The sequence below is a fragment of the Ambystoma mexicanum genome, chromosome 7p (genome assembly GCF_040938575.1).
Source record: "Ambystoma mexicanum isolate Mex_15411 chromosome 7p, UKY_AmexF1_1, whole genome shotgun sequence".
NCBI lineage: Eukaryota > Metazoa > Chordata > Amphibia > Caudata > Ambystomatidae > Ambystoma > Ambystoma mexicanum.
The window spans coordinates 579,212,368-579,239,562 of record NC_090939.1 but is presented as its reverse complement, the minus strand read 5'-3'; the positions used below and the strand labels follow the sequence as shown (position 1 = coordinate 579,239,562).

At 47.3% G+C, this 27,195-nt stretch overlaps 1 protein-coding gene across 3 annotated transcripts in view; it reads left to right on the top strand.

The window, feature by feature from the left end:
- The window catches only part of UBE3A (ubiquitin protein ligase E3A), a 784,873-nt gene that overhangs the window by 367,320 nt on the left and 390,358 nt on the right, over positions 1–27,195 (top strand). For all 3 annotated transcript variants that reach the window (XM_069636585.1, XM_069636586.1, XM_069636587.1), the window contains one exon: positions 14,771–14,915. In XM_069636585.1, the coding sequence (XP_069492686.1) occupies positions 14,771–14,915 (145 nt within the window). The remainder of the gene's footprint in view (positions 1–14,770; positions 14,916–27,195) is intronic.

Here is a 27,195-nt window from a genome sequence, read left to right as displayed (position 1 = left end):
GTGTCCAACCCTCCCATGAAGCCACCATGTAAACGCACGATAGGCCACCAGCCTGTACCACCTGTGGAAGAGAAAGATACAAACTGTATTTAAATGAACAAAAGAAGTGTATCAAACCTTAGTTGAAAATGCATTCTTGTATCCTATGGCATTGGTGCCAGTACAAATGTAATTTCACGGATCAACTTCGGCTTTAAAGTGTAGACGCATTACAAAAGTGAACAACTATGCATTCCATTACATTTGGGACACAGAGAAATATAGTTTTTTGGTTGTACGCGAAAGACACAAGATGACCAATATGATTTCCACAAATCGCGAGTGATGTATAGAATTGCAAGGCTATTCATTTGGCAGTGATGGATCAAAGTTCTGACAATATAGGAGACAAACATGAAATGTTAGTGGCCTAAGTGACATCACATCTAGAGTACACTTACTCATTACTTCTGTTGCGCGAAGTTCGTGCATAAGCACCACCACCATCCTCAACATGGACCGCATGAGGCAGGCTCCCCTGAAGTCATGCGGCAGTGTCTCGTCTTCCGATATGTAGGGCAAGCATCTAGAGTTTTCTCGGCAGCAGCAGTTCCCCTCGGTTGGCATTACCTTGCACCGATTGCTGGTGCACCAGGTGGCAACGTTGTCCATGCAACTACGCACAGGCTCTTGATCTGGTGTTTCGTCCTCCCAACTGTCGTCCAAAGCCCCATAGTTTGCTCATCTTTCTCTTTCGAGTAATTCCGCCTCGGAATACTCTGGCTCGTACTGGTAGGGCTGTATTGTTGCCATTATGCGACAAAATTAATATAGATAGTAATGATAGTACTAGTATCAGTTCGCACAGGCTACAAGCAACAAAGATAGCTGAGCAGAAATGAGCCACAGGATACACAAAAAAAGACAGTGAAAAGATTGGAAAAGCAAATCTGATGTCTTAGAAACGGTTTGTTTATACTTATTGAGGAAAGAGGCGTCCTGCCATTTTCTTGGAGACACGTCATTAGCTGGAGCACAGAGAACGTTGACACGAGACGTGCATTGGTATGAAAAATGGGCCTTATGCGTCTAGTGATGTCAGCTTCAGGGGCAGGGGATATGATTTAGTGCCACCCGGGCAGTTCACCTTAGGGCCATGTGGCAACGGATAAGATTAGCACAAGATGGCCACGCCCTGCTGCCTGATTTCGCATGTATAAAAGAGGAAAACTACAGTAAGGTACTGTCACAACCTTGTCCCCACCGAGTGTCCACGGGGTCCTAAAGACTCTGTTCGGCCCCCCTCAAATCCCTTGGAGCCAATCCTGGCGCTGTTGGCATCGGAGACCCATGCTAGGACGGGGTATCCATGGGCGATGGACAAGCATGGCCGCCCCCATGCGGAACACTGGGGAACTGCTTTCTGCGGTCTAGCATCTAGGGCGGGACTCGCCCGAAGGCACCAGGGATACCTGCTGGCTATTTAAACCACGCCCGATAGAAGGCACGCGTTTCGCGTTATTCTGCTTTCGCGGCGTGACGTTCACCGGGTCCTGCTCAGCATCCTGGCCAACAAGGGCGAGAGAAAGGCAAGAAGCATTCCCAACTTACCTTTTCCACGGCATTCTGCGGCTGCTAAAACCATCCCATCCTCACCATCTTCCTCCGGCTCCATCCCTGTTATTGTGTGAGCAGCTCCCGCCAGGAGGTTCATCATCTCCAAGACATTTTCCGCTCCCGTGGCTTCTGGAGAACCACACCTCATTTATTCATCTCGACCTGCAAGACAATAGCACAGGTTCGCCATTTGCAAGGATGCTCTTGGCGCCGCGTGGCGTTTCATCTTACCTCTTCACTCCTAGCTGTGGCCTCCGCCACGGCCTCCAACACCTGCAAGAAAAGGAGGTCATTTGTGCTTACTTCACCAAAGACATTCTCAACTTCATCTACAAAGACTTTCCTGAAAGTGCGGAGTTGCAGCCGGTCTGCACTCCGGCCCTCGCCAGTGAAGAAACTCTGCGGTACGGTGCCATTGACGACGTGCCCCTGCCCAGCGTGGCAGGATGGAGCGCGCACCTTTATAGAAACCAAGGTGAGAGACATCCCAGGGGAACCGCAGGGGCAATCGGGAGCCTGGGAGGTGGGTTACCAGGGAAAGAGCAACAGTTAAACATCATCTCCTGTCTCCTAGAGCCAGCCCTCGACATCACAAACTCCAGGGAAGGGACCGAAGAGTACCCCGGCCAGTCGAGAAGGCGTCCCCGTGGATACAAGGTGAGCGTTACAGGTACATAGGAAATGTTTGTACGATCGATCAACGTATGCTTAAAAACACATGCCCGAACACTCTGGACAAAATTATTTTTGAGAGCACTATTTCTTAAATTGCCAGATTAGGGGAAACATCTTCCCAGTAACTTAAGAGGTTTAGGACCCGCAAAAAGACTGATGGTACCCCTTGGGCTACCTGGGTATGCGCATGTTTGTAAAACGTAGATGGTAGGGTTAAGGGGTACAGAGTACACACCTTTGAAGGAACGAGACATCTTTTTTTTGCTTGAATCTATTTTTGATGCCTAGTCTCCTGAGCTGAGACAGCACTTGGCTAACTCAAAGGAAATTGACACTAAAAAGCTAGCACAAGCTGCTGACTTGTGGGTAGCCAACAGGGCCACTCACAAGGACTCTGGGGCAACTCGCAAGAAGGAAGAGGGGGAAGCAGCACATGGAAGAAGGGAAAGAGAATTCCAATTCCAGACATCCAAAAGAGGGCCAGAAACATAACATAAGGGTACATTCCATGGGAAACGTGGTAGGCCTGGTGCTAAACCAGAGGGAGGTCAACGGAAACGCCCATTCCAGCAACATTTGGGAAATGTTTTATATGTGGGTCTGTAGATCATGTGAAAGGGGATCTCCAGATTGAAGGGTAAACCTTCAGGGACAACACTGCTTCCTGAGCCTTCGTCTCTGAGGGAGAAGCACAAATGGCAAGTGCACACTTGCAACTACTGTCTGAAGACCCCATTGGAGTTCAGGCCAGTGTTTAAGTGTCCCTGGGTCTGTGGGAACAGAATATGGATGTGTACAACTTCATTCAAGATAACACAAAAGAATATTAAAAGGACAGTGTTCTTGTAAATGGGAAGGAAACCCCTACCATCAGAGACATTGGGGCAAGCATTACAGTAGTAGGTGATTTTCAAACCTGAAGATGTAGCTAAGGCACCCAAAGGTCCCACTAAACTTGCAGGAGGCCCAAATGGTCCCTATTCTGTCAGCTCTCGTCCATTGCAATAATGTTTTTTAGAATTCCTGTTAGTGTACAGAATGAAGTGCCAGGGAGTCCTGTTGGGAAATTATTTGAAAACTCTTGGAGTTGTATCTCATACCACCAGTCCTCCCTGCAGAAAGAAGCAGGAGCAAACCAGATTGGCCAGAGAGACTATGTTTGATGTTGGAGATTTTGAAAACCTCCAGTCCACAGGAAAGCCACCCTTCAATTTCCCAGAAAAAGAGACGAAGGAGAAATCCAAGGTCTCTGGAGGAAAAGGAAAGGTCTTAAACCTATTCATAGGACAAGGACATCCTCGAGCGGACTGTCCCAGGGCACCCCATTGACCCCCTTCCCCAGATGAGGCTGAGTGGAAAGACCAACCAAACTCTGGAGTCAGCTACTTGTGACATAGAGCTGGAAGAAATCCTTGCCTGCGTTGGAGATCTGGATCCTAGAGACCATCCTGAACTGCAGACTTAACTTGCAGAAGGTGGACCCTCTAGGGCAGACTTCAGCAGAGGACAAAGTGTCCCTCTCTAGAAGGTCTGCCAGCAGACAGCTTCCCAGCTGGAAGGGCAAGAGTCAGGGAAGCATATGCTTTACTGGAAGGATGGCCTCCTCTACAGTGAACCTACTGAGTCTACCCAAGGGGACTACATGAGACTTGCAGTGCCTCAGGAGTTGAGGCAGAAGTTCCTACAGTTAGTCCATGAGATTCCTTTGGCTGGCCACTTGAGTTTCAAGATTACCAAAGAGAGGTTATCTCTGTACTTCTACTGGCCCAAGATACATTCTGTAGGAGCTGCCACAATTGTCAGACTTCTGGCAAGAGTGGGTCCAAGAATGTGGTCCCTTTTTGAGAGGGTGGGGATTGACATTGTTGGTCCCCTAGACCCTACAACTTCTTTAGCCAACCGATTTATATTGGTTGTGGTAGACCATGCTACCTGGTATCCTGGGTCCATACCTATGAGGCCCTCCATGGTATCTTTACCAGGGCAGGTTTTCCTAAGGCAGTCATCTCTGATAGGGGATCACTATGTCCCACTACGTGCAGACCATGTGGAGGAACTGTGGAGCGACTTAGAAGTTCTCAACAGCCTACCATTACCAAACCAATGGGTTGGTGGAGAGGTTTAACCGTACAATGAAGAGCATGAATAGGTGCTTTAGAGGAGCCCATCAGCAGAAAGTGGGACATTCTACTGCCATGCCTTCTTTGCTTATAGAGAAGTCCCTCAAGCAGTGAAGAAAAGCTTACAGATTGACGCCTTCACGATGCAGCAGCACAGGACCCGGTCTCTGGATTCTTGGTCTCTGGATTCTTGGTCGTGGTGACGAAAGAAAGGACACTGGACGTGAAATAGCAGCAGAACGGTTGTCTGATCGTTTTGTCTCATTATCTCTGTACAGCACTCTGATGAGGGGACTTCAAATATTGGAATCCTCAAGCAAACTCTGAGAGGTCAACTATTTAGTGGACTAGGGCAACCCCAAGGAGGCCCCTATGGTCTATCACACTAACCGTCTGAAGCTTTGTTTCCAGACCAGAACTAGGAGCTTTGCTTCTAGCCTCTGATCAAGAGGAGGAGGAGAGTGAGCCTCTCCCTGATCGCCTCGGTGGACAACTCTTAAGATTTAACTCTGCAACAATAGGAGTGGAAGGCTCTGTTGAACCAGTTTGCTTCCCTATTTTCACTAACACCAGGCTTGACCCCTTTTGGCCAGCATGATATTCTCACTGGTGAGTCTCCCTGTCAAAAGCAGGGGTTACAGAATGGCGGATCATGTCAGAACTCAGATATTGGAAGAGGTCAAGAAGATGCTTGATCATGGGGCTTTTGAGCCATCTAAAAGTCCATGGGCTAGTCAAGTTGTACTGTTGCCAAAAGCAGGAACCAAAGAGTTTTGATTCTGTGTGGACTATAGAGCTCTTAATGCAGTCACCACGACTGATGCCCATCCTTTACCCAGGACAGATGAGCTGGTGGACAAACTTGGTTCAGCCAAGTTCCTCAGTACATTTGACCTGTGTTCAGGCTATTGGCAAATAGCTCTGACAGATCATGCCAAGGAGAACTGCACTTTCCACCCCAGGAGGCCTATACCAGTTTAAGGTTATGCCTTTTGGACTCAAGAATGCACCTGCTACATTTCGAAGGTTGGTGAATCAAGTTCTGAATGGGTTAGAGGACTTGTGCATGGCATACTTGGATGACATTGCAGTGTTCAGCCCCACTTGGGAAGAGCATCTTCACCACCTTGGATATGTATTACAGGCTCTGGAACAGGCCCCTCTGACCATAATAGTAAATGTCAAATTGGTCAGTGTAAAGTGGTCTACATTGGACATGAGGTAGGAGGAGTTGAAATTAGGCCATTCCTAGCAACGTACAAGCTGTAGAAGACTGGGCCACCCCTATTACTTACTCAAGTGAGTGCCGCCTTAGGTCTCGCTGGATATTAGAGGAACTTCATAGAGCACTATGGGACCATAGCATTTCCCTTAAATGTAATCTCCTCACAGAAATTCCCCAGAAAGCTCAGGTGGAATGAGGAGTGCACTAAGGTCTTTGAAGGACTGAAGAAAGCCCTTTGTTAAGCAGTCTTGAGAGCTCCTGACTGCAACCAATCCTTCATTGTACAAACAGATGCTTCTAATACAAGGATAGGTGCAGTTTTGAGCCAACTGGAAGAGACCGGCAGGAAACGCCCTATCTGCTTCATCAGGAAACTGAAGGACCGTGAGACAAGGTGGGCAACTATAGAACGGATATGTTTTGCCATTGTGTGGTCTCTGAAGAAGTTTAGGCCATACTTGTATATGGCCTATGGTTCTACTTCCATTATTTAGACAGACCACCAATCCTTTAGATGGTTAATGCAGATGAAGCGGGAGAATCCTAAATTGTTGAGGTGGTCAGACTCCAAGGGTTTGACTTTACCATAGACCACAGGTCAGGGTGTAATCACCAAAATACTGATGGCCTCTCCCGAATGTATGACTGACTGGAATAGGAGATTTATCCAGGAGTGGATTAAATCCTCCTGTCCCTTAGTCTAGGGTGCGGGGGCGAGTGTTGAGGAGAATTCTCATTTCTGTGCTAATTCACTTCAACCTTGGAGACCCCTAGCTCTTCTGCTGGACTTTAGGGCTTTTTAATTTTAACCCTGGAGTGAGAGACCTTTTTCTCACTCATGTGTTTTGACCTGATTTGGATTGTTTCCACTGTTTTTGGAACCTGACAAACTCCATAGGCATCTCCTAAGGTTTAAATGCTTTTTCTTGTGTGAACTACATTTCCCAAAAATAGTAAAGTGAAATTGACTTTACTTACCTTTTCCCTTTTGTAGGTCCCAGTACACCCCATTTTATGTGGAGTGTTACTTAGTAGCCCCTTATCCTACATTCTCATGGAACATTTGTGTTACCCTCCCTACTTTAAATGGCTGGTGGCAGTGGTTTAATTTGTCCTACCATTGTGCTTTTCTTCCACAGGCTGAACCCTCAGCTGCAGTACAGCACCCATGGTCAAAAAGCCCCTCCCCGTCTTCTTTTTTTGCCATTTTCTGTTTGTGAGGTCTTTCTTGGGGTTTACTCTGTGCGTCGAAACAGATTTGAGCTCTTTGTTTGTCTTGCTTTTGGCGAGCTTCAGCCCTGAAGCCCGCATCTGGCTCCAGTGTGTCTGGAAGGACAGGATGTGAGGGAGGGTCCTGAAACTCCCCTGTCATTTGTCTCTAGGATTCACTGAATGCAACCAGTCCTGATTGGCTGGCTGTCCTTTCAGGACAGCCACCCTGCTGTTTGATTGACAGCCTAGGCTCTGCATGAATCAGAGAAACCTGCTTAAAAGGGGAGGGTTTTGGGACTAGAGGCAGTCGATCACTGGGAGAAAAACCCGGCAAAAAAACAATGAACAAAGCTTGCTGCATCCTCCTGGACCTTTGAATTGCCCGGCGATGTCCTGCTGCTGTGCTGAAACTCCTTTTCAATTCGACAGAGAAACTCCGGAAGGGACGACTTCTCCCCTTGGGTTAGTGGGACAAACTAACCCTGAGACAAAATCCACTGGACCATCTTCCCTGACTGGCTGTACTTCTTCGCTGCTGTAAGAACCGAATGCCAGGGGTTGTAATCTGTATTAGAGTGCAACATCTGAAATATGGCTAGAAGCTCCAGGAATCTCCTAAGGACCCTCCAGAAGCAGGACAACCAGATCTCTAGTCTGCTCACCAGATTGCAGGACCCAAGGAGTGAAGGGAGCCCAACTGCTATCCGAGATCCGTGACGGTGCTGTTTGCTAAGCGCTGAAACCACGAAGTGCTGCTGAACGAAAAGAGCCTGTAGCTGCCGAGGACCTCCCATGTGCCAACCCAGGAGCCCTCCAGACGTCCTCCCTCTTGTCCCCACGACTGAGGCTCTGGAACAGGGGTCTGCACCGCTGCAGCAAGACTGAATCCAGCTGGACCACTCTTCAACTGTTTAGGTTTGGGGTACTTACCTCATTGCCTAACAAACTCTTTAACTTTGTACAATACTTTGATTCTATGAAGTGCCTCAGCTCTATAGACTGTTTCAAATTGACTTTGGCTGCCTGGCTCCCTGAAGACTCTTCTAGTCCATTGACTTTGATATGGTTTGTCCCTCAAAGGTGGTAACTTGTTGTAGACTGTTACTGCTGGGAAAGGCTTGTCTAGATTTCATTGGAAGATTTAGTTGTCCTCAAATTTGCTGAGAACCTGTTTAACCTTTTTTTCCCCTGAACCTTTCCTTTCTGCAACCTCATCTGCAAAGTATAACTAGTGTGATATATAAATACCATTACTGTCCTTGTGAATGAAGTCATCTCAGGGTGTAGGAATTGTGTAAGAAGCATATCCAAAGAGTGCTCACTAACTTGTTCTGATTCTGAAAAGTTATTTTAAAGTGTATTTACATTGTTACATGAATTCACTTTTTAAAGAACGCTTATTTAAAAATTGATGTTAAATAAATTACTTTTTATAACAAACCTTGAGTGTAATTGTTACTTGGCTACTTGTATTTACGAATTTATTTTGTACAGCTCTACAGCTCACATTTACCCCTCGTGAGATAGGCCTGGCTGCTCAGTCACACTACCAACTTTTGTAGTAGAGACCTATACCAAATGGTGGGTTACCGTATACCAAGCAGATGAGTGTTGTCTAGTCTCAGTGTGACTGCATCAATTCTTACTTAACTGTCGGTGTCAAAATGTTGTAACGATAGTAACTGCAAGTATCTACAAGTATTTTAATGTGTTTTGGTTTAATGTACTAAGTATATAAAAACATATCTTGTGTAAATATCTGTTTTAATGTAAATTTATGTGCAAGTGTTTCTTTGATTTACATTGCTAGTTAGGTTCAGTGTTCTTACCTACAGCTCACATCTTCCTCATATTATAAGCCTGACTGCTCTGCCACTCTACCAAGGTTCCTTGAGTAGTACAGACTGATAGATTTTGGGGGGGGGAATCTACAAACCATTGGGATAGTTTTGTGACAGCGAATCTGGTGGTTTTAGGGGCATGGGTCCCACCAGTGTGGGCAGCGCGGTCAAGTGGAACTACTTTTCTGGCGAAGAGGGCTTTTTTGGGATTAATATTGGTAAGTGTCTCCGTTTTGCTAGAGAGGGCATCTTGAATCGTGGTACACCCGGCTTTCTGTGCATGTGGCAGAGAGTGGGAGAGGAAGGCGTGGATTGGAGTCTTACTTTCAGAATAAAGTAAATGGCTCTATACTGCAGGAGCTAGCATTGGAGATTGTCATTGAGGCTGTTGGCTTTGCAAGTGATGACCACTGTTTTATAGGTGTGGGCCTGTGTGACAAGTGCGAAGCAGTTATTCGGAGTGTGCATATGTACTCTCAATATTTTCTCCCTGCGAAGGCAGACGAGATCAGCCGTGTACCAGGTATTCGGTATGTGGATGTCCCTCTGGTACACTCAAAGCTGAAACTTGCCAAATGATGACATGCAAGTATGTGCAATATTTTCATAAGCGTTATTGTATAACTTTGATGCCATAGAGGTCACGCTTCCTTGCATTGGCTCTCCATCAGTGTTGTATCTTTTAACCCACGCAGGTGTTGCACTGTTACTTACTCATTTGTAGCTACATGTACATCTTCAAAGAATGCCATTGATGGTAAATGAGGGTCTGTGCCGGTCACCCTGATACTTCTGAATGAGCATCATTGCAAGATTTATGTGCGACCCTCCTAAATGGAGTTTAATCATTACCAACCTCTTAGAAAAATCAGAAACTGGTGTCTGTGCAGTGCACTGCCTGCGCTGGTGCTTATTTGTAGAGCAATGTATCTGGGAACGGTGCCAGAATTCCTGCAGCATTTTCTACATTGCTGCAATATTAATCACGCAGGATAGATAGGTAATGACCCTATAAGGAGAAAAGCAATTTTTGGTGGCTCTTTACTTTACTTTGAAGTCTGAGGTACGACACGTGAAGAAGATTAGGTGTGCTCATAGTCCTGATACCTCGTCTAGAATGAAGTGTGGACTTTGTAAAAATACAATCTGCCATAATATAAAATGGTGTCTTCTAGGGAGAAAAAGCAAAAGCAACAAGAAATGAAACCATGAAAGATCCCAATCTAAGCGATATCGCAACAGTATACTCAAAAGCATGAAAAATGGGAGATTGAAGGAAGATATTTGTGATGCCTTTAATTATCAGGTGTATTGAAACAAGATCCAGAATTAAGATTTCATGAGCAGAAGCTAAAACCAGTTCTTGGTTGTTGGGCCATCACCCACTAGACAGGAGCTACCGCTGGGGAACCAGGAGTGAGTAAACCATGAAAATTTAACTTCCACAGGACACGCAAACGTTTGCCCATCATGTATGTTCCAATATGTTGAAATGTGTCTTAATACTCCTACGTTACATCCTTGTGGGTGTCCCCCAATGTGGGGACGCAACTGGAACCTTTGGCAGCCAAAAATTTAGTTTCCCCCTTAAGTTTAGTGTAGTGTGCGGCCACGCCCCCGAGGCCCTGCCCTCTGGCACCTCATCTCAGTCCCTTTTTCTACAGATGGTTTCTGACCTGGCAGCTAAGCACAGAAACATTTTAACTTTCTGCCTGCTCCCCGTTGTTTAGCTTTTCAATCTTATTCACCTCCCTTCGGGGTCTTGCCTCCACCGGTGCATATCTGATGCAGGAGGATTCACAATGTGTGCCTCATGTGACCACTCATACCCGGCCTCGGACCCCTATGCACTGTCTTGTGTGCCTGGGACCCGACCAGTGCTGGGATGCATGTGCATCTTGCAGTGCTCTTGGTCGCTGGACATTGAAGAATCCGTTATCACGTTGGAGGGAGATCTTCCACACTTCTCCTCCAGCTTACCTTAAGGACTTTGTCTCCAGGACCTCACGTCAAGACTAGGTAGGCTCTTTATTTAGTACAGCTCCTCAGCACGGAGACTCCTTCATTAAGGGTTCCTTGGATTCCGGTTCTGGCAGACCCAAGGCTGTCAAGACTACAGGACTGGCCAAGGAGTTTGGGGGCCCTACCGGGCTGTCATTGGAGGGGCTATCAAGTTTGTCCTTATCGACACCAATTGGCAAAGGATAGTTGTGTTCTACCTCAAGAGTCAGTCCTTAGCATAATCCTGCTCGACTGCCGTCGCAGGTGCCGAAGGGGCACAGCCTTCCGGAGCTCCCTCTTTGTTCATGGGTCAGGGCATTTCTTGCCTACCAGAGTGTTCTGAGGTCGACGCTTCTGTTTCAGGTTTAGGGCACAAGGCGTGGCCTCCGATGTCTGAAACAGCACATGGCTCGGATCTTCACGCCCTCCCGCTCAGGGCATGGTGCAAGGCCCCAAGATGGCGGATAAGCACGTGGCAGAGCCTTCTAGGCCGGTGGCCATCTTGGATTCGGGGCGGGGCCCTCCCATGCTCTCACCCATTGAATGGGCCTTGCAAGAAGGTCCCAGTCATCTTCCCTCTGGAAGTGGCGGCAGACTGTATGGTACAGGCGACTGGTCTCCTCAGGGATACATCTACCCACCACAGCCCTATTGCTACATGCCTCAGCTCTTCGATCAGGAGCGCAGGGCCAGCGATTTGGAGGGATGGCTCCCTAGGTACCAAGCGGCTTGCGAGGGCCGCTACTTTTGAGTGCTTCCTACTCCTCATGCGTTCCCCGCAGATGACGGGTCTCCTCGAGGACCTAGTCAAGGAGGTGATCCCGCAGGTTGTGCCCCTTTAGCCTCCCCCCTCTGGGCCCTCGGCCTGTTCCTCCAGCGCTGCTGGTACCAGTACATGTCCCTTCCCGGTCTATGCCTTGCTGGTGATCCAGACTCCTCCGCCTCCTCGTGTACCACTGCCTCCCCATCAACCGTTGGACCGGTCTTCGGTTGCGGACCAAGGATGGACCCCACCGCCACCTGTGTCCCAGGGCACGGGCTCCCCTTAGTCTGTAATAAAAGGGGATGGATGAGAAGATGACAGCGATGACACCCAGGACGATGAACCATTGGCATCTGTTAAGGTCTTTCATGACCGCCTTCAGGGCCTTGCAGAGTTGTTGGAGGTCCCTTTGCCAAAGGAAGCCCCGCAGGAGTCTGGAGTGCTAGCAGAGGTTTTGGGTAAGCACACCACGAGCCGTTCTGGCATTCCACTCCAGAATGAGGTCCTGCAGGTGGCGAGAAAGGTCTGGGAGAAGCCCAGGGCCAACGTCCAGATGAACAAGAAGTTGGACAGCAGGTACAGGCTGTCAGGCGGGGAGCTGGTGCTCCTGGCTGCTCACCCCCAGCCTCACTCTTCAGTGGTTGCTGCAGCATCGCAGTATTCTAAACCATCGTCTTTGCTGTCTTACTTCTCGGGAACCTCCTCCAGTTGCCTGTCCAAGGATCCTTGAGTCTTTGGGCAAACGGTGCTGCGCCATAACAGGGCTGCATCTAATGCCGACGCAATTTTGACCGAGCTAACCAGAAGCTGTGGCGGAGCTACCTCCGGAAGTCACCCCCCCCCCCCCGAGAGGCAAGTCTCCTTCAAGGTCGGTTCTCATGGAGTCTTCAGTCTCCCACATCGACACAGCGAGCAGAGGGCTTTGCCTGGGGGTCGAAATGTGAAGGACGCCACTGTTTTCATCAGACGTGCAAGAGTAGATCCTAGTGAACCTCTTTCATTCATCCACCAATGACTAGTTCACAAGGAAGAACACCTCCACACAAACCGCCAAGTCCTTGGCCATCCTGACAAAAACTGGGCAGAAGTCCTTACCTCAGTCTCTGGGCAGGGCAGACTTCAAACACGGTGCTTTCACCGGCTTCGAGGGGTTCCGGGACCGCAGAGGCCTGACCGGTCACCCAGCGACTACAGGAGGAAGCTGCAGAGGACTTTGTGTTTGTTCAGCTCTCCCTCCTCTGCCCCCGCCTCAGACACCAAGAAGCAATGATGTCATGGTCTGGGAACACAGGTCCCCAGTATGAGGCTGGCTGATGCTTTTATAGGACAGCTGCAAGTGTTTTTCCAAGAGTGCCTGGATCGTTTCCATAGTGTCCACAGGCTTCAGTCTTCCTCTACAATCCTCTCCTCCTGTCACATTGGTTCCCTGGCACCTTTTATGGGAGATCCTTTCTCTTTGGAGATTTGGGCGGTGGAACCGGCTCCGCAGTCAGACAGGGCTCCAGTTTCTACTGCAGGATTTTTGCAGTACCCAAGAACCAGGCTGTCCGCAGGGTATTCCTGGACCTGTCTTTGCTCAACCTGTTTTTACTGCTCGAACGCTTCAAGATGATTACTCCCACGCACATAGTGGACTCTGTGTGCAGGGTACTGAAAGTGTTCGCTAGACCTCAACGATGCGTACCTTCATGTCCCCATTTACCAGCCGCATCGATTCATGGGTTCTGCGGTTAATGGTTGTCGTACCAGTTCCAGTACAAAGTGCTGCCCTTCGGCTTCAAAAGCGGATGAAAGCGGTGGCTGGTCTCCTCCTGGAGGGCCAGCACGTATACCCCTATCTGGATGACTAGCTGGTCAGGGCCAGCTCCCCTGAGGGGGCAGGGCTGGCAGGTGTTCAACAGCTGGACTTATCCCGGAACTGGCGGCAGTCGCAGCTGACTCCCGCCCAGGTTCTGGTGTTCCTTGGGGTGCGCTGGTACACAGCAGTGCAATGGTGGTTCCACATGCCTGAGAGGCTCCGCTCCCTCTGCAAGGCGGTAGGGGAGTTTCTGACCAACTCGGCATGGTGGTTCCAGCACCTTCTGGGACTAATGGCGTCTTGCATGCTCATGGCCCAGCATGCCCGCCTCAAGATGAGGCAAGGGCTTCTGACCAAGATTAATTTAGATGCAACATTTGTTTGAGTTTTCTATATTTAACATATGGGATTGATCATTAGTAAAAATTGGTAGCGTTTGTGATTTTTATATTCTACTAGTGCAGAGAAAGAAAAGGAAAATAATTTAAAAGACCCAATGTAGATGCATGTTCAAATGTCAGTAAAGTAGTAGTAATCGAGGGGATACCGTTTTTTACTCCATGTTTTTCCCCACGGGTTCTATTATTGTTTAGATGTTGAATGCTAAGGGAACATGTAGCCATTCTGTGCAAACCTTGGTTTTATTCTCTTCAATAACTGTTCCTCTGCAGAGGGTGGCCTGGGGGGCAGGTGGGCCAGGAGCTTGGAAGGCATGAGTTTCAGAGACAATGGTCGGACAGCTTGTTTTTTTCTGGAAGTGGAATTGGCTGGTGGTGTATGCCACCAATTTAATTTGGTGTAGATCACTGATTTGGTGGCTCACTCGACCACCAAAAAAAAGAACCGTGCACTGGCCCCTCGAATTCTATTTTTCTTTCATTTTTTTCTCTTTGCGGCAGAAGTCTCACACTGCTGTTGCAATGATGCACCTGCATAGTAACCATGCAAATGATTGCTGCGCAACTGTCACAGTACATTTTATGAATGGTGCCTTGTGTTGTGGAGTACCTTTCACACCATCTTTCAAAATCCCTACTAAGATGCTCTTGCATCAAACAGAATTGCTGTTGTCTGTGCTTTTCCAAAGGTAAAATCAGCCCTTGGGCCATGCTTAGAGGATGGCTTTGACTGGTTTTGAAGGTGCTGTGCCTTAAACCAAACACTTTTAAATTAATTTGTATGTTATAGTCTGATTATAGATTCTAAAAAGGTCTCGGTCATCCTCCCCTTCCACGAGGGAGAATTGTAACACCATATTGTTTGAAGGGTGACCAAGCTAGGGAATTATTGTTATAGGTAAGAAATATTTTATTTTGGAACCTGTGGCAGTCAGTGAGACTGTCCCACGCATCTGTGGGAGTCTCACATTTTAAATAATGGAGGTAATCCAACCTGATAGGAAGTAGGCAAGGTGTTTCCAAGTGCCAGTACTTTGCAGGCATTTACCATTTTTATAAGTAAGTGGTGTTCACTTTAAGAGCTTTGCACATTTATTTCTTGAAATGGTGAATTAACACTTCTGTATTGTTCACACAATAGTTAGAGATGATTGCCATGGAAAACCCTGCCGACTTGAAGAAGCAGTTGTATGTTGAGTTCGAGGGAGAGCAAGGGGTAGATGAAGGAGGAGTTTCCAAAGAGTTTTTCCAGCTGGTTGTGGAAGAGATCTTCAATCCAGATATAGGTAAGCCTTGTTGACAATTTCAAATCATCTCTGATCTGAAAAGTGACTTGTACACGTTTTACCCACATCCTGTCCTGTAAATACGGAAACGTTTAGTAGTAATTCTGAAAGGTTTTCATTTTAAGTCTATATTGTAACCTTAATGAACGCATTTTGTTTTCGTTGTGGTTTTTGTGATTGTCCCTCAGCGCAGGTGATGGTAGGCGAAAGTTTATTTTTAAACGTTTGTCTACTTTATTGAACAAACTCTAAAATATTGTCAAAATTATTTTAAAACTATATATAAATTATGCAGGTCAAACTACCTTCAGTAAGTATGTTCGGTAAAAATAAAAGTTGGAGGTGCAAGGAAAAATAATTCTGCAAAATTGCATCTTTCATAGATTCACATGCTTTGAATATGCCCAGTCTTCAGGCTTGCAATCCTAATTTACCTACTTCCTTTTTTATATTAAAAGTGCATTTTGTTGCCCATTCACCTTGTTTTGGGTCATCTTCCCCTCAGCCAATGGGACGTCGAGTGCTCTGCTCCAACCGTGGGGGCAATGTTCAGAATCTAACTGCATTCCATGCTAAGAAGAGACCTTGGAGTTTTCTCCAGCTTTTACAGGGAAAAGCTCTGATTACAACAGGTAAGTCACATTTTAATACTTGGCCGGTATGTCCCAGACAGAAAAAGAGATCTAAAGTCCCTTTTTGGAACATGTGCACCTTGTGGTCTCAAAAACAAGTTTGACCGACATGACTACATTTACTGCCTATACCCTCACTCAACATGTCATGCAGGACTTTACATTTTCCAGAGGCTTAGTGCAAAAACCCCTCAGACGTAAGGTCTGGTGTGTTGGCTGAATGTGTGGAAATACCCCCTTTATAAGGCTGTTCTGTAGAAGTGTAGCATTTCCAATGTCGAAGTACGACAAAGCATACACAGGTGAGTGAAGATCACCTTGACGACGAGGACTGCCTCGATGAAACACAGGGCAGCAACGTTGCCAATGTCAACGACCAGTCATGAAGGGGCCTTCATCTAAGGGGACCTCGTCCTCCATTTCGATCGGGCTATCCAACTACAGTGTCACTCCCTCACAGCTAAAGGGGGTAAACAACCATGCTCCCAGATCAAACGAAATTAAAAATCAGGAAGTGACGTGTTTTACGAAAGATTTTCTTTTTACTGCTTTCCTCTCTTAGACCTTGATGGGGCACCCTTTCTGTTTGCTATGGTTTGCTTTCTTAACTGATTTTTTGGAGCTTTACTTCCCTTGCTTTTTGCTACCTTTTATGGGAAAACTGATTAGTCCCTAAGACTATCAGTACTGGAAGACGGATTCCATTAGTTTTTTTTTTTCTTTATAGGCCAGGTAGGCAACCAGCCTTTTCGTGGTGGTAACGGAAGATAGTCCCCAGTCACCAAGGGCGGCTGCCCCTACCATCAATCATTATGTTCAGGGCATTCCAAGGGTACTGCAAAGAAAGACTAAAATGCAACAACCAAGCACAGGGGCTCCCTCATGCCAAGAACCTGATCCAATAAACAACACGCCTGACTAACCGAGTAGGGAGCACCTGACACACAACAGCAGGGGTCTGAATTGCAGCTTTCTACTAGAGCGGAGTAAAAGTGACGACAGACAAATGGGTATTGGACATTGTGAGGAAAGGGCATACCCTAGAATTCAAAGTAAGCAGCCAAATATACTGCTGAAAAGTCAGCAATACATCTGCTCAGATAAGAGGTTGCCATCATGCTACAGAAAAGGGCCATACAAAGAGTGCCCAAATGACATGCGGCGGGGGAGTTTACTCTGTATTTTCCTCATCAAAAAGCTGGACCGAAGCTGGAGGCCCATTTTAGGCCTAAGGGCACTAACGTTAATCAAGAAACAGTTAGATTGTTTCCATACTAGGGATCATTGCGTCAGTACAAGATCAGGTTCCTTTGCTTTGCTAAATCTCAAAGATGCTTACTTTCATATACATGTTACACAGAAAGTAGCTGGGTTTGTAGTCTGAAAAGCACATGACCTGTTCAAGATGCTTTCATTTGGTCTTAGATTGACAACCAGAACCTTCACCAAATGACTAGTCAAATTCCTCGCTTCAAAGGGAAGGCAATAAGATTTCTCATGGGCAACACAACTACGATGTATAAAGAAATGTGGAGGAACTTGCTCGAGAGTGTTGTCACAGAAAGCGCAACAGAGGTGGCACTCTGCTATTCATCACAACCTATTCCTGCAACCCCACTACCTGCCAGGAGCTCAGAACAACATAACAAACAAGCTCAGCAGGCAGCACGGAACAATGCCGCGAGTGGGAACTGCGAGACCATCAGTTGGCAAGGTTATTCAGACACTGGGGAACGTCACACATAGATTTGTTTACGACATGACTGAATATAAGTGCAGCACCCTCGCCAACAAGTTTCCCCAAGATGTTTGGTGGGGGCAATTTTTTCCCATGGGCTAGGATAATTGGCTGCATGTTCCCACTGAAAGTCATGCAGAACATCAGGTACATGTGTCCGGTTATACTCAAAGGCCTGGCGTGGCCTAGATAGGCATGGTATTCTGATCTACTACACCGCTGTGTGCACCCGTTACGCTTAATGCTAATGGTGGATCTGCTGTCCAGGAAAGAGGGGCAAATTTATCACCATGTACCAGAGTCTCTCAAGCTGACAGCGTGGCGCCTGACTTCTCTGAATTTGGCCACCTTGAACCTCCCGAACAATTGCAAGATGGTGTTAAGCTGCAAGGTCGCCATCCACTGCATCTTTCATAGTTTCATGCAAACACCTACTACCCCAGTAAAGGCTCCCTATCAGGCAGGGGTTCTCTTATTACACTCTGCCTAATTAGAATATGAACATTGGCTGAACGCAAGATGACCCAAAACAAGGTGGATGCCCTACAAAATGTACTTGCGTTTTTCTTTCTTTATTGTAAAGTAGGAAGTAACCAAGGATTCCCAGCCTGATGGGGAATATTCAAATTCATGCACATCTATGAAGGATACCAATGCTGGATAACTGGAGTTACAGGTAAGCATCTTACTCCTTCAGAGGCGTGATAATGCCACCAAATCAAACTTCTGGGAGTTGTAGTTTTCCTAAATGTTGAAGAAAAAATTAAGTCACAGAATTCAAAGGGGATGAAAGATCACCATCTCATGCATCGTCACAGGAAACGTGAAAGCTCCATTACCGGTTTTATACGAAAACAATATTCAATATTGTTTTCTGTTAAAAAGCATGCTTGGGTTGTCTACAAAATAATTGTGCACTTGTTTAAAATCACACTTGCAAAAAAAAAGGCATTTTATAATTTTATGAATTAAGTGTTTAAAGATTGTACACATTTTAAGCCATCTCCCCAGGGCTTGAACAAGGTGTGAACCTTTTTTCAAATTGTGCATTTTTTAAAAACTGTTTCGATGGAAAGGGGTTTGTAGCAGAGGCGTTACTAGGGGGTGGCTGAGGGGGCTATAGCCTCTGATTTTTTGGCTGTAGCCCTTGATAGCTCAGGGGCTACAGCCAAAAGGCTAGCTAGCCCCGAGTACCAACAGTCCCAACATCAGTTTAGCCCCAGATCTTTTCAAGACCTAGCAACACCCCTTTTGTAGTAGGGCTTTGCATCCCTTGTCTACTAAGTGTGAATTGGATAGTGACCACTGAGGCAGTGAAGCGTGTGAAAATAGGGAAGAGAAACATGGAGGAGTGGGTGCAACCAGTTTTTAAATTTAACATGAGATTATAGTTTGTCTCGCCATGGGAGATGGATTTAGCGACTGTACTGCCAAAATTAAAACTGATCTACTGTGTGAGTAACACAATCCCATCCTGTCCCCCGTCCAAATTGCAATCCAATTGCTTTTGTAATGCATCTGCATTGAACTCCAGACAACTGGAAACTCCTTTTCTGACAGTTGCATTGTGGACCCTTCACATGTTTCAATTTTTGATAGCCCCTAATGAATAATCTTGGAAATAGCATTGACTTCATGTGACTGTCATTTAATGCAATTATGTCTCCATTTTACCAGTTCAGCAGTAATCTTTTTTAATGAGTTTTAAATCTTTTTTTACAGCCAGTCAATGCAAGGCTTTGTTTCAGCGTTCCCTGAAACATTGCAGGGACTTCCTATGGTGAATTTTTTTTTTTTTTTTTTTTAAATGTTCTATAGTGCAAGCATAACCTCACATGTGCATAGGAACAGAGAGCATAGACTAAAAAGGACATATCAACCTTTAAAATATATTTTTAGCAGCTATACAAATAAGTGTCAAAAACTAAGCTAAGCACAACACCCTTTTCCCATGGTAAAAACCATGCGCACCGCTAGCTAAACTCTATCTTTCGAGTAAAAGGTTTTTTTATGCTTCACTAAATTGAGGCAGAGGGACCCTTCCTTGTGTCACAAGGGAGATAGTCCCAAAGAAGATGAAACTGGATAGTCCTCTTTTGGGGTGGACTCATTTCTAAAAGTGTTTGAGACCTATGCAAACAGCATTCCTCAACCTATAGTGATTGACAGCGGGACTGGAATGAATGGGAGAAACCTGCATAAAAGGCGATGCTTTTTGGCTTGGAAGGCAGAGTCGACCACTGGACGAAGGAATCCGAAGAAGAACTTGGAAGAGACGCCTGCTACAACTTGCCCGGTGAAGCCCTGCTGCTGTGCTGAAGCTCCGAATTCTCCCCTTGAGTTAGTGGGACCAATCAGCTCTAAAGTGAACTCGTTTGGACATCCTCTCAGAGTTGGCTGTACTTCCACTGCTGCTGCTGGAACCAAAGTGCCAGGGAGAGGAACACCAAACCGAGTGCATCGCTTTTAAGACGGATCTGTGCTGAAGGAAGATCCCCAACTCCCTTGAAGCAGGACTGTTGAGGTGGCTCGGTAACTTTTGCAACAAACTCTGTATACTCTGTACCAGTGATAAATCAATGTCAAGTGTCCTTGCTATTTAAGTCACCTGAGGGTGTAGGAAGAGTCTGTGTGCCATCCCCAATGGGCATCTGATTAGAGAAACTAAGAGGGTGATTTGAAGTGTATTTTGAAGTGTTGCATGTTTTGCTCCCTTCTGAAGAAGTCTTGTGTAACTGACTGTTAAATTTAATAATTCTTTGATCAAGAAACCTTGAGTATGAGTTTATTTGAATATTTGTCACTGAGAATCTGTGTAAAAACTCCACTGCTCACATTGACCCCTCTTGAGATAAGCCTGGCTGCTCAGCCACACTATCAACCTGTATAGTACAGACTTATACCAAGGTTGGGTTCCCTATTGCGAGGAGGACAAGGTTGCTGTAGTCTCCCAAAGGGTACTGCACACAATCTTGCCTAACATCAGGCCTATCTTAGGAGGGAGAGGGCTGCAGGTCAAGATGAATATTAGTAATTAAGTACTATAACATATATGAACACAATTTTATAAATATGAGCAACACTTTTTCAGGTGACTGCTTAAATATTAGCTTGTGCCCGCAATTGTTACAAAGAAATAACAGTTCCGCTGTTCAACTATTAGTGGCTTGCACCAACAATTAGCACAGTAACACTTAGCTATAAAGTCACTAAATTTTTGCAGAGCACTAGAGCAGTTCAGGGAAAACTCCACCCAGTATTAGTTTGAGAAGAGCAGTGGCTTTTCAAGGTCAGTATAACCTATTGGTACATAACTTTTCCACTATTACTAATCGAGTAATAGATGGACCAATAATACTTTTCAGAAGTGTATTCTACAATTCTAAGTTAAATAAGAACTCTAGCAGACTTAAGCGGTTCAAGGTAAGTAAGGACCTGTATACTTTTCAGAGGGGCTACATGCAACTCCAAGACTGTTAGACCAGAGAATGCAAACCCAATGGTACACTTTAAGAATGACAGTTATTCGAGGTAGGTAAACCCTATGTGTAAGCTTTTACTCTCACTCATTCAGTTAAGAATAATAGAACAGCACCAACACAATTACTTTTAAGAAGAGTGGAACACTATTCCAAGTACTTTCTAAAGGAGCCACCAGAAACCTAAAAGGTAAGTAATAACTTTTGTAACACTTTGTAACTTATTTTATTTCAGAGAGGTTAGGGCAGTTTTTATGAAGTCCAACTAAGGGCTTAGTAAAACCATACAACTGAGACAGTACAAGACTCCATCTGAGTATATGGTAGCTTAGGCCGAGCAGTCAGGCTTATTTTAGGAGGGAGAGGAATGTACAAAGAACTTAGGTTCAACAGAAACATTGACAAGCAGAAGTATTATAAAAAATAAAGGTATATTATAAATAGGCCAAATTTAAGGCTTCACGTAAGTACTTTCTCATAGTCATAAACATAGTATAAAAACATAAAACAATGTGTGAAGGTACACAGACCAACGAATAAACCTTGGTTAAACTATTCCTAGGCAAGTCAGACCTTATCAAACACATTAAGTATAGGGGACACCTATTCATGGGGAGTAAAACCATAAGTTACTTTCTGATTACTTTCAGTAATAAGAGGATAGTAGTCCCTGGCAGTTGTGCAGTGACACACGGTTAAGGAATCACTTAGTAAACCAACCTGCAAGTATATTTTTCTGAATAGTGGAACATTCATTCAAGGGACATAGAACCATATTCAGGATAATAGTTATACTAGGTGAGTAAAACCTTTTGGTGTAATGTACACTTAGTTGCTTTTCAGCTCAGTGAAACACAGGATGGCACACAGATAGCTATTCAAGGTAAGTAAAACCCATATACTTTTTTTTAAAGGAGAAACCTGCAGCTTAAAGGTAGGTATGAACCTAAGACTTGTTTATAATCTGTATAAACAGACGAGGGAAAGCAAAAAGCCCAAGGTGACACTTTAATTATCCAATGTTATTCACGGTAGGTAAAACCCCAGGCAGACTTAGTTTAGAGAGGCAGAAGGTCAGGGGAAGCAAGACCCAGTTCGTGAACTTGCACACTAATATTCTGAAAGAAGTGGTTAAGAGCGAGCAGTTAAAAAGGTTCTTCCCCAAAAGTAATGCTGTTGCCTTCACATGTTAGTTCTCCAGCATGGGATCTGACATGGTTCACATGCTCATGAATAATCCCAGTCAGGCAGGGAATCCTTGGTAAAAAGAAAGTTTCATTTTAACTAACAAAATGTATTTCTCCTCTAAACCAATCACTGTCCTCTTGGTCATACTGCCCTCATCCAATGACAATCCTCTCACTAAGCCCCTCCTCTGGCAGCCATCTTCATCTTCTTAATCCACGTTTCAGTGTTGGGAGTCCTCGAGTTTGCTCTGTGAGCTACTCTGTTTTTTCATGGAAAAAGGTTCTGCTTTTGTTCCAAAAGAGCCTGTGTTGGCTTTAAGTTTCCAGAAGGCCATCCAGCCTACTTGGCGCCCTTGGACCATGACGGAGGAGAAGGAAGGCCGGCCCCTCTTAAAGTCCTGCACCAAGTGGGGGCTCCGAAATGTTTGTGGTGGACAAGCACCTGCATTGCCTATGCTGCCTGTATCCAGACCACAGGGAAGGAAATTGCGAGATATACCGCGGATTCTCCAAGAAGACAAAGGACAGGCACAGTAGACTGGCGGCGTGGCTGAACTGCAAGGCCTCTGCCCCATGCTCAGAGCAGTGGCATGCCTCACCCAAAGCCTGTCGGTCTGAGGCGTGGACTTCTAAGTCCTGTGCGGACGCCTCATCTGTGGGGGCCCTAGATAAGGCCAAGCACCGCAAGTCGGGGTCCACCTGGTAGCCGCGGAAGCTGGTCCCATGGTAGACGGTGCGTGATCGACGTCGCCCTCCGCCTCCATTGCCAGCCGGCAATCAAGCTCCTCCTCAAAGAGAAAGTTGTCCAACCTGGCTAAGCTGCAGGAGAATCCAGAGAAGCCACAGACTGAGGAGAAGACCGGGGCAGGAAGTGAGGGAGGTTCCCGGATCTCCTGTGCGTAATGCCCTTAGTTACAGGAATGCACCCAAAGGTGGTTGGCTGACTATCCAGAGCTGCCCATGAAGGCCCAGGCAGCACATCATTAGTCTGTGCACATGAAAAGTCTTCGACGATGGAGCTGGTGGCGGATGCTCTCTCGAAAGCGAATGGGGCTAACACTGAGATGGTAGCCCCCACACCGCTTAAGCTATCCCTCCCTCAGAGGCTTGTGGCCGCCGTGGTGACTTTGACCAGGTCTGCCGGCACGCCGGTGAAGGGAACACTGCCTCGGGATGGAAAGGGAGGGGAGGGGGGGCAAGGTGGCCCTGGATCAGTCCCAAGCTGTGTCATGGCCACTAACCAAGGGCCCTTATTTCCTCCTTCCAAAGGGTCCAAATGGACCCTGTCCTGGCACCTTTGGCGCCCGGCTCATAAAGTGTGCTCTGCACACCTTGGGTGGCCATTAGAAAGCATTGGAAGGCACGTGCAATCGTCTATGGGAGTGGTGAGGTGGAGCCACAAGGTAGAGCTAAAGGGGAGTGGCTAGGGCCAGACTATTTAAGCCGGCCCCACCCGGATGTTGAGGCTTCGCGTTAATCTGCTGTATGCAGCGTAATGCTTACTGCCGTCTGAAGCCCTTGACTGTCTCCAGCTCTGCATCTTCTGGTTACAGCTTCACATCTTTGACGCGCACCTACCTGATTCCAGCTTCACATCTTTGGCGTGCATCTACCATCACCCGGAGCGCATCCAACCTCGATCCGCAATCCGCAGCGCGCACCTTACCTGAAGCCAGCCATAACACCGCTTGACTTACTACAAATTTCACCCAGTGTCTCCGGCGCGCACCTTACCTGTCTCCTCGAATCCATCTTCTGTTGGGCGCCTCTTTCTCACCTGTTGGAGTCTTCATTCACGCAGAAGCCTTCTTCTTGTTGGGCATTGTCGCGTTTCTTCCATCTCGCAGCCGCAAACAGCTTCCCGGATAGCTGTTCTCCATCCTCTGACGCCAGGCCATCCCTGCAAGAAATAAAGACAGCACAAGGTTAGAAACCGCATAAACATTTAACGATTGGCCGTGCAACACCTAAGCCTTGCGTTTAATTTAGAAACCCTACTTACCTTCTAGTGGGGTCTGCTCCATTCTTTTCTGACACTGCGTGGGTAAGCTGTCAAAAACGTGACTCAGAGACATCTTCAACAGCTATTGGGGAAAAGAGACATTATTAAGGATACAGACAATAATCATTGGGGAAAGACTTTACAGAAGCATACAAACAATAATCATTGTTATCAACACTCACCTCCTACGAGGATTGGTTGCAGCCGGTCTGGGCCATTACGCATACGGGCCAGTGAAGCAACTGGGTCCGTCTATAGCGCCCCCTGCTGAAGAGAAGCAGGACGGAGAGCTCATCTTTGCAAAATAACAGGGCATTGCCAGCAAACTGACCAGACCAAATCGCTGCAGCTGGGGGTAAAGCAAGATCAGAGAGGCCAAATCCAGGGAGGGCTCCAACCGTGCCCCAACGTCCCCGCAGAGACCAGGTGAGCGTAACACCCTTGCCCAAGCATGGAAATTTCATCCACGGACGAGGTCTTGGAGTCCCTACACATGGTCCACGAGGACATGAAAGAGGACGGCAGCAGCACAGGCCTAGTGTTCCGATCATGCCATTTCCGCCGAGGGATGTGTCGCTGGGCATCCTGTCGAGTCGCCACACCTTGGTGTCGGAGATCCAGAAGAGGATGCCATAATGGCCTTTTTCAACGGTTCCCCAGTCCCCCGACCAATCGCCGACTAAGAAAAGGAAGCACCATCCGAAGCCCCCATTTCAGCCTCAGCGTCGGGTTCATCTCACCCAGCATACCCAGAAACCGGTACGGAGATGTATACGATGACAAGATCGTCAGGGTGCCGAAGCAAGCCTGAACCGGCCAAGACGTCGGGCCCCCACCCATGCACCCTGGTCGGAGGCCGGCTGACTAAGTTTGTCAGCGAGTTGAAAAACACAATCACCGACTGATGGGTGATGAAGCTCTCTCATGGACATGCCCTTGAATTTTGGCACAGGTGTCCGCGTATACCTCCGGTGGCCTGTCGGGAGCAGCACGTCCCTCAGCTCTTGGTGGATGGACTAGCCATGCTACGAAAAGGGGTGATAGAGCTGGTTCCCCAGCCACTGAGGGGCTCCTGACTCTACGCAAGATACTTCTTGGTAAGAAACAAGACAAGGAGCTGGATGCCCATTCTAGACCTGCAACGTATGAAAAAGTACCTCAAGTCTCAGAAATTAAAGAGGGTCCCGTTGCAGCACGTGCACGGCCAACTGAAAAGAGGTTATTTCTTGACGTCTCAGGACCTGGAGGATGCCTACTTCCACGTCCCCATTCATAGGAAGCACTGGATGTTTCTACTCTTCGTAGTGCAGGGACAGCACTACCAGTTCAAGGTCATACCCTTCAGCTTGAAGTCTGCCCCAGAGGGTTCACAAAGTGCCTGGCACCAGTGGCGGCCCATCTGTGTCGATGGGGGATTCACATCTATCTGTACCTCGACGGCTGGCTAATCTGGGCCTGGTCGCGAGAGTCGGCCGTTGGACACACAGACGGCTGTCAAGCTGCTGACGGATCTGGGATTCTCCAACTATCCAAATAACTGCTTGACACCATCGCAGAATGTGCTTTTACTGGGGGGTCGGACTGGATACAGTGTCCTGCCTAGCATCGCCCTCGGAGGAGAGGGTAGCAGCCATTCAGGGGAAGGTGCAGCGGCTGTTGTCAATGAAGACTGACCCTGTGCAGACCAAGTCGTTGCTCGGCATGTCGTCCTGCATCTACTTCATCCAGTTCTGCAAGTTACAGATGTAACCTCTTCAGGAGTTCCTGGACGCCCACTGAGTACAAGTGTCCGTAAACTTCGCGGACAAGATCACTCTGGATGACGAGGTCCCTTGGGCGATAAGGAACATCGCCCGGGGCATGGGATTTCAGAACCCTCCATTCCAGGAAACTGTCCCGACAGATGCTTCTCTGGAAGGCAGGGGAGCCCACACCGGGCATCTGCACGCCAGAAGCCTGTGGCTACCGGAGGAGAAGGATCTCCATAACATCCTGGAGCTACGGGCAGTGTTCTGGGCCCTCAAGTCATTCTTTCCATCTCTGAAGGGCAAGGTGGTGATGATCTTCACGGATAACACCACCACAATGTTATATATCGGGAAACAAGGGGGCACTCTATCCCCAGCGCTCTCGTGTCGCTGGGCTGTGAGACAAGAAATGTTCCTCGTCCCTCTTAACCTAGCAGGAGTCACGAACACCCTCGTGGATTCCCTCAGCAGGAAATTGCACTGTTGCCACGAGTGGGAACTTCAGCAGCACCAGGTGGACCACATCTTCGCCAAGTGGGGTAGGCCCCAGATCAATCTGTTTGCAATGGTGGCAGACTCCAAATACTAGAAGTTTGCCAGCAGATTCCACCAATCGAGGAGCCTGGGATACGTGTCCTCCTTCCCATGGCAAGGGATGCTCCTGTACTTTTCCTCCATTGCCTCTCCTGCTAAGACTCATCAATACACTAAGACAGTGTCAGTGTGTGATGATTCTCATCGCCCCGGTGTGCCTGAGGCAGATTTGCCAACCTCTGATCAGGCCGCCAGGGTCCCGGATCTTCTCGCCAGAGAAGAGGGTGCGGTCCTGCATCACGATCCAGGATCGCTTCACCTGAGGGCATGTCTCCCTCAGCCCTAGAGTTTGGAAGATAAGAGTTGCTGTGGACTGCAGGGAGATCCTCGCCAAGGCTAGGGCGTCTTCGACTTTGAAGTGCTACGGTCTCAAGTGGAAGCGTTTCGCTACGTGGTGCCGGTCGCAGAACATTACCTCTTTGAGGGTCACGGCCCCGCAGAACCTTCCGTATTTGCTATCCTTGGCCATGGCCGGACTGGCGCACGCCTCGATCAAGGTACATCTGGTGGCTATATCCCGCTACACCAGGTATCCAGGAAGGTCTTCACTTTGGTCCCATCAACTCGTCAAGGAATTCCGCAAAGGACTTTTTTTTTCTTCTTTCCCGCCAGTGAAGGCTCCTGCCCTGGAGTGGGAACTCAACGTGGTTCTGATGAGGCTCACAGGAAAGGAGGGGGGTCCCCTTTGAGCCGATGCATCAGGCCCATCTCATTCCTCACATGGAAAACTGCTTTCCTTGTGGCCATCACCTCCGCCAGGAGGGTGAGTGAGATACAGGCCCTATCCTGCAAACAGCGATACCTGACTTTCCACAAATCGAGGGTGGTGCTGCGGACGCACCCATCTTTCATGCCGAAGGTTCCGTCGGAATGCCACCTCAACGAACCTTTGATGTTGCC